The sequence below is a fragment of the Mus caroli genome, chromosome 14, assembly GCF_900094665.2.
Source record: "Mus caroli chromosome 14, CAROLI_EIJ_v1.1, whole genome shotgun sequence".
In the NCBI taxonomy this organism is placed as follows: domain Eukaryota; kingdom Metazoa; phylum Chordata; class Mammalia; order Rodentia; family Muridae; genus Mus; species Mus caroli.
In genome coordinates, this window is record NC_034583.1 from 107386173 (window position 1) to 107394045 (window position 7873).

The 7873-nt window shown below is 44.5% G+C and overlaps 1 protein-coding gene across 1 annotated transcript in view; it reads left to right on the top strand.

The window, feature by feature from the left end:
* The window catches only part of Gpr180 (G protein-coupled receptor 180), a 25234-nt gene extending 18180 nt beyond the window's left edge, over positions 1 to 7054 (top strand). Inside the window, exons 6-9 of the mRNA XM_021181791.2 lie at positions 1615 to 1772; positions 3763 to 3954; positions 5369 to 5446; positions 6376 to 7054. Of these exons, the coding sequence (XP_021037450.1) occupies positions 1615 to 1772; positions 3763 to 3954; positions 5369 to 5446; positions 6376 to 6534 (587 nt within the window). The 3' untranslated portion in view covers positions 6535 to 7054. The remainder of the gene's footprint in view (positions 1 to 1614; positions 1773 to 3762; positions 3955 to 5368; positions 5447 to 6375) is intronic.
* Positions 7055 to 7873: the final 819 nt, after the last annotated feature.

Below are 7873 nucleotides of genomic sequence, written 5' to 3' on the forward strand. Positions count from 1 at the left end.
CATTCCATCACTGTACAACCTGGATTACAGCACTCCATCACTGTACAGTGAGCACGGGTTACGGCATCCCATCACTCTACAGTGAGCACAGGTTACAGCATCCCATCGCTGAACAACCTAGGGTGGAAGGGAAGGAACTGGAGCATGAGGCCCCCCAGGCGTTTGTGTTCGCTTCTTAAAGCTCACAGAGGGATTCCTTCAGCCTGCGTCTTCACCATGTTAACTGGCTCTATCTGTGATTTGTTTAATGACATTAATTGACATCACACTTAAACATTTGTGGTGAAAGAAAAATGTGCTTGATCTGACAGTCTGTGTCACTCAAGTGTAGTAACAACTCATTATGTGCATCTGCCGCCGTCCATACATAAGCATACATTCGTAAACTTTCCCTGTGGAGAGCGCAGACATCTGTTCACCCCCGACAGACAGACACACACACACAAACAACACAGGAAAGCAGTTCCACCCAAGTCTGGGTTGGTGAGCAGTGAGTCTAGTTAGGATAACCTGGGCTAACCTGGGCTAACCTGAGCAGCCTGCAGCTGTACACTACAGGACGGGGTGGGCATGTGAGCCCCTCCTCACCCGCCATGCAGGGAAGTTAGGGGGCTTAGTCTTGTGCAGGTCTCCTGTGGGTAACCAGAGCTGCTGAGAGTTCAGGGAGGCAGGGCAAGGCCTGTGTCGTGCCCAGAAGAGAGTGCGTCACAGTGTGCATGTGCAGTAGCCTGCTCATGTAGATGACAGAGCAGGAGGACGTCCGTCCAGATACACGGGACGTGTGCAGATTTTTGATGTGCAGCTCAAAAACAAACATTACACCCCAGCAATTTTTCTCTTTGTACAAGGAATCTCTCTTACTTCGACTCAGTAAAAGTATAAACTGTGTAGGTGGCAGTTTATTAAAGATTACCTGTATTGTAAGCAAGCAACTTACATTCAAGGTAAATGTGTTTCTGTGCGGTGTGCTACAGCAGGTGGATTGGGGATTCTTTTGCAGTTGAGTTCTCCTGCAGTGCAGGTGCCAGCCACCTGGTGGCGCTAGTCCATTCAGCTCTTCGTTTGTCACTAGGACTCTGTCCTGGCAGATGTGGTGATGGCTGTGAAATTTCAGTTTCCTATTAACAGTTTTACAAAGTACTCCCTTACTACAGCTTATCCAGAAAACCTCATTAGCAACCCCAGAAAGGATACTAATATTTCTACATTGCAAAATTATATCTAAAGTTTATTTCTGTCAAAGTTGACCATAGCAATAAGAGTTTTAAGAGAAGGAAATATATACCTTTAACGTTGGATATATATATATATATATATATATATATATATATATGTATGTGTGTATATATATATATAAAATATAGTCATGTATCTACATTTTTAAGTGATAGCATTGACCTTATTTTAGTTTTTTTTTTAACCAATTACAAATTTTATGCCAAGTAGTTAATGTTTTAGAAATATTACACATTAATCTTATTTAACTTATTTTATTTTGTGGTTTTAAAAATGCCTTTCTTTTATTTAAAAAGGGGCATTCTCATCTCAATGAAAAATGTCCCAAATTCTGTGGATTGTGGAACTTTATTGACTATGATTTTCATTTCTCTTTAGTTTTTGACATTGCCTCCCAAATTCAGATGCTGTACCTGCTTCTGAGCCTGTGTATGGGCTGGACAATAGTGCGGATGAAGAAGTCGCAGAGCAGACCGCTCCAGTGGGACTCAACACCCGCGTCCACGGGCATCGCAGTCTTCATCGTCATCACACAGGTGAGCCGATGACAGCCAGCACGCAGGTGTGCCTGAGGGCGGCACCTGGGCCAGGAGGACCGTGGAAGTGTGGAGTTTAAACTACAGGTGAAATAATCGCCTTAATCCAGGCGCTGGCATGTGTCGATGGCAAGGTTTGGAATACACTTCTACTGCTTTCTAAAAGTCATTCCCCACTTTTTCTGCTTTCTTAAATAATTTTTCAAAGGATGTTAGCATTTCTTAGTGTAGAGAGATAGCTTAACAGTAAAGAGCCCTGGCTGCTCCTCCAGAGGACCCAGGTTCAATTCCCAGCACCCTGTGCTGGCTCACGGCCACCTAAACTCCAGTTCCAGAGGATCTGACACCTTTTTCTGACGTCGGCAGGCAAAAACCATGTGTATGATATAAAGTAAGTTCTATAATCATTCTTCTTTGCTGAAATATTCAAGGTTGGAAGTGTAGTTAAAAAAACAAATAGGTAAAATTTAATCTAAGAGAGGAATAGTGCTTTTAGGTCTTTAGTTTAGTTTTAGTAAATGACTTTTCTAAAAGTCATTCCCCACTTTTTCTGTTTTCTTAAATATTTTTATATTTTATGTGTGTGTGTGTCTGTTTGTGTGTGTGTGTGTGTGTGCTGCATGTTTGTGGGAGAGGCGTGAGTGTATGAGCAAGGGTATATGAGTGAGTGAGTGTGTGTGTGTGTGTGTGTGCTGCATGTTTGTGGGAGAGGCGTGAGTGTATGAGCAAGGGTATATGAGTGTGTGTGTGTGTGTGTGTGTGCTGCATGTTTGTGGGAGAGGCGTGAGTGTATGAGCAAGGGTATATGAGTGTGTGTGTGTGTGTGTGTGTGTGTGCTTCTTTGTGTGTATAAGATCACAGGCAGCTTTTGTTATTGTGGGTTGTGGGCTCTTTGCTGGTATTGACGGTTAATGGTTGCTGGAGGAGGGTTGTCACTTGATTCGGTGGTGTAGCCATTGACAAGCTGTCCGTGGTCTCCTAGCCATGTAAGCAACCCTGACTAATTCTTCCCCTCCCCAACAGAAAAGTCCACCGGTGGGGTGGGGAGTACCAGGAAGAAGGGGCTCAGTGGGGGGGGGGGTCAGGAGAGACTGTAAAGGGGGTGAAAGACTCAAGTTACTGTGTACATGCATGAAACTGCCGAAGAACAAAAAGGGAAAGCTTTGTTTACCACGCGCTGTGTCAGATGTGAATATGGTTATGTTCTTGACGTCTCCTCTCCAGTGGCTCCAGTCACCTTGGCACACGTGACTGCTATCACAGCTACATCTGTTGTTCTGTATCCGCTCATGACCTCGCACTTTAAGACGAGCACTTTGCCTAGGACAGAGATATTTCCCGAACCCCAAGAATTGCAAGTTTTATGTTCCCAAGGAAAGTTTCCTTTGTGGAGTAACAAAAGTAGTTTGTCTATTAAAAATTCTGTGCCGGTGAGCCTTAGACAGTGTGCAGGGGTGAGGAGAGCGAGAGGTTTCGACAACCCCTGAAGGCCAAAGAACTGGATTCTTCTTGTTGTTTTGAGGTGAGGCTCATGTAGACCAGGCTGGCCTGAAATTCACAGAGATCTGCCTGCACCCCCCTAGTTCTGGGATTAAATGCATGAGCTACAATACCCAGCCAAAGAATTGAATTTACTGAGTTTTATTTACCAAAGGTGTTTGGAAGTGACTAAAGACTCAGTTTTGAATACTAAGCTTATGTAGGAAGCCTTAAAGTATATTTGATGATTAAAAAAAGATTAAGTGGTTTAAGCAGTTGGTGTTTAGTAGGGACGGGGGAACATGGGCAGCACTAAATGGAACAGCATAAAGAAAACATGCTACACTTTGTACTGTCACAGTAAAAAGATGGGGTATGTAACTGTGCCGGCCACACAGAGAAACCCTGCCTAGAAAGACAGAAAGAAAGAGAGAGAGAGAGAGAAAGGAAACATACATTTTATTGTAAATAGGTTGGGCTTTTATCTAATTATTATTATTATTCTTTACAGAGCATTTTGCTACTCTGGGAGCAGTTTGAAGACACCAGTCACCACAGCGCACATTCACACCGCAGCTTAGCCGGGCTCTTGCTGATCGTCTTACGAATCTGCCTGGCGCTGTCGCTGGGCTGCGGACTCTACCAGGTCATCACAGTGGAGAGGAGCGCGCTCAAGAGAGAGTTCTACATCACGTTTGCCAAGGTATGGGCTGGGCAGGAGCGGCTCCGATGGCCTGCTTCGCTCTGCCATCTGTGGCAGTTACTAATGAGTTGCATGCTGTCTGTGTCGAGCACTGTGTGGAGCCCGTGTTCCTCCAGCTAATCCTGCCAACCTGCGTGAAGTGGCTGTGAAGCCGTTTACAGAGCCCGGGGAACTATGTTTTCCATGCAGTGTTTGCAGGCCGCTTGCCCTCCCTCATCGAGCTTTTTCCTTATCAGTACTGACTTTCATTTTCTGTTGTGGGATTTTAAAAAGAATGTTTGTCATCATCCATTAACTGTGTGAACTGTTACTCTTGGAGTTCCAGTGCTGTGTAACAAGCGTGAGGAGGTGTCCTTCTGATTGAGAGCATGTGCATCCGAGGGTTGACCCATGTGCTGCAGGGTCATCCACCTCACACTGTGGGTGGATAGGATTCTCGCGCCCAGCCCATCTCTGGAGCGCTGTAGAGTCTCACAGTGTCTGAGCCAGTGCCGCCAGCCCCAATGCCTCTCTGCTCTGCTGGGGAATTAAACACACGCGTTCCTCTGCATTTCCCTCTCTTTCTCGGAGTAGGAACGCACTGAACACTTGTCTCTCTTACTCCTCAATCTTGAAAGGGCCCAAGCTTTATAACCTGAAAAGGAGATCCATTGCCACGCTGCATGGGAGCACAGTGGAAGGGACTAGGAAACAACGTAAAATCTCCCTCTCTTCCTTGCCTGGTGCCTCCTCTGCAATGCCCTTCAAACAAGTGACCCAGCCAGGTCTGGATCGCCTTGCTAAAGTTCCTATGGACATGTCATCATGACTTTGCTTTTGTTTATTTTTGCAGAAATAATATCCATTCATAACATATTTGCAAATGTAGTGTCATAGATATTCTAAAAGTTAACCGTTTGGTTACGGAAAAGAGTTTATGTCAGAGCAAAAATAAATTTCTACATTTTATTTCAAGCTTACTCTGAGGTGCAGTTGAGGCTTAGTCAGAGCCTAGAAGAGAGAACATTAAGGTTTCTATCCTATGCATGTGTGTGCTTTGCCTTTGTGTGTGTGTGTATGCATATGTATGCACACACACACGCCATGTTAGATCCCCAGGAACTAGAATTAAGAAAGTTGTGAGCTGCCATGTGGGCGGTGGGAACGAAATATGGGTCTTCTGCAAGAATAGCAAATCCTCAGAAGCACTGATCCACCTCTCCTGGAGCCCTGAGTACGTTCCTAATCTTGCTGTTTGATGGTTGATTCAGGATCTCTGTAGCCCAGGCTGCCGTCAGATCTGCAGTGCGCCTGCCTTTAGGGTTCCTAAGCTTAGAAGACTGCAGTGTGCCACCATGACCTGCTGGGTTTGGGGTTTGTCTTTAATCTGATGCCTTCTAAGGGACGCGGTTCTTACCTTGTGTGTTTCTTCCAGGGCTGCATCCTGTGGTTCTTGTGCCAGCCAGCGCTCGCATGCATTGCTGTTGCTTTTAATGACTACCAAAGAGATAAGGTCAGTCGTGGTGGCAGGAACGCGGTTGTGAGCATTTACAGCCCGTTTAAGTAGGAGGTGCCTACTTAGCCTCTCAGAAGTTTCTTGAGTTCTTTAAAATGCTTAAAAAAAATATTAACATTGTTGAATCCATAAATTAGAAGTTATAAACATTGAAAAAGAGCTTAAAATTAGTTTATAAGCAAAATGTTAGAAAAAAGTTTTTTTGTTGGTCTGTTTGCTTTTGAAGCAGGATCAGACTCCATAGCCTTGGGCCTCAAATGTGGTGCAGTTGATCCTCCTGCCTCCGCCTTTCACGTGTGAGATTACGAGCACATGCTAGCACACCCAGCCTAGGGAACTTTATGAGTCATAGCAGTTTCAGAATCACGCTTTATGAATGAAAGTAGAGGAATGTAATGGAGTTTTCAACAATGATTGCAGTTGTTTACTGTACTTATAACAGCCAAGATAGACAGAGAAGTCACGTTGCTCTAACAGACTGCAGAGTAGAGGAGGCCGACTCTGATAGGTTCAGCCATTAGTGCCTGTAGACGGTAAGTGGCAGTGTGGCCTACAGAAGTAGATGTGAGGCCAGGGTGGTCAGAGTTTACATAGGAGCTGCTTTGCTGCTATTCTATCTCAGCCAGAAGCCTGATTGTCCTTGTTATCAAAACTGTGTGTAACGTGCACACCCATGGGAGACCAGGTACTTCTCTGTCCTCCTTTGGCATCTGAAAAGTAAGCATCCAGGCATTTTACCCTGAACAGTCACAGCTCCGAAGGTAAGTCCGACTGTCTGTGGCATGTGTCTCATGAATTGAACCTGTGGTGAAAGGCAGAGGAGGATAGATAGACTCTGGGTGTACAACCCAGAAGTGGGTCCGTGGTACATTAAACACACCTTTGCTGCACTGCATGAGTGAAGCACTCCCTCTGTTTTCTTTCAGGTTATCACAGTAGGTGTCATCCTGTGCCAGGCCGTGGCCATGGTCATTCTGTACAGACTTTTCCTGTCCCACAGTCTTTACTGGGAGGTCTCCTCGCTCTCCTCAGTAACGCTACCACTGACCATCTCGTCTGCCCACAGAGGGCGCCCTCATTTCTGATGCTTGAGTTTTGTGGAGAGAACCAGTGAACGGAGAAGTGCAATAGGATCCAACGCAGCGCAGCACCGTCTTGCTGTGCTGTGCCTTTGCGTGACAGCTGAGCAGCGGAAGCAGGGCGTCTTATTTTTAGAACTGAACGTCAGCGGGCTCAGCAGAAAGGAATAGAAGCTCCGGAGTGGACTCAAACAGTGAACTTCCCAGAAAGAATGTTGTTTCAAGGTTACTGAAACAGTTTCCACGTGGAAATAAATGTGGAAAAGACTGCTTAGAGTACCTGTGGGCCAGGCGGTCACACCTGCGATGCCTCGCCACTAGCAAACTCAGGCCTGGGAGTCCTGCAGTATCACCCAAACAATACTTAGCTGTTCGTGTCCAGCTCGCCCAGTTATGAAACCAGCGGGATGTGCTGATCTTAAAACTATTTCTTTTTATCCTTTAAAGAACATGCATTTCAAATTATAATTTAAAGGACTTGAAAGTGAAATTACTTAAATAAATAGAAAATATGTTAACAGTTAAATGAATTAGCTTTTGTTTATTCACGTGTGGAGTTATTCTGCAATTTCTCCTTGTATTGTTGGCCCTGCTTCAGGTCTTATCTTGATTGGGGAAGGATTTTGGATAATGTGTGGAAAATCATGGGTACATTACATTGGTTGGAAGAACAGAGAGCTTAAGTCTGAGGACGTGGGTAAGGGACAAGCAGGGTTTTGTGTTTAAAAAGAAAGAAGGAAAAGGTAGTATGTGGTATGGCCCTGAAATTTTAATCCTGAGATAATTCATTTCTCTTACGCTGAATCCCCAGTCCTAATGAAGCTGTAGACACAGATTAAATTAACAGGAGCATTTCACATGACTGTTGGTTTCCGTCATCAACCTACCCATGAATTCCTGCCCAAGGATACTTAATCAGGATTAAATTTTCTATGAATAATTGAAAAACAAAATACTCACTGGATTTGTTCTAATCCGTGTTGGCACTGGATGGTAAGGAGTTGCCATCTTGAATCCTTTGTAATAAAGCTGTGTGTGTGTGTGTGTGTGTGTGTGTGTGTGTGTGTGTGTGTTGCTCCCCAAATTAAGTATGCTAGTTCTCTAAAAGGTTCCTGATTAAAGAACCACTCGGTAGCTGTCAGGGCTTGCTGTGTGTTGGTATCTGTGAAGTCGCTTGGACCTTTTTGTTTACTTTTAACTAATTTTAAACATTTTAATCTGCTTGCCATATTTTTAAACAGGAAATGGTGCAATAACCTGGTAATTGCGTTTTTAATGTAAGGGTTCAGTTAATGTAGCAGAATGGAAAAGGTCTGTGGCTTTGTATTTATTTTTTCCTTGTCTA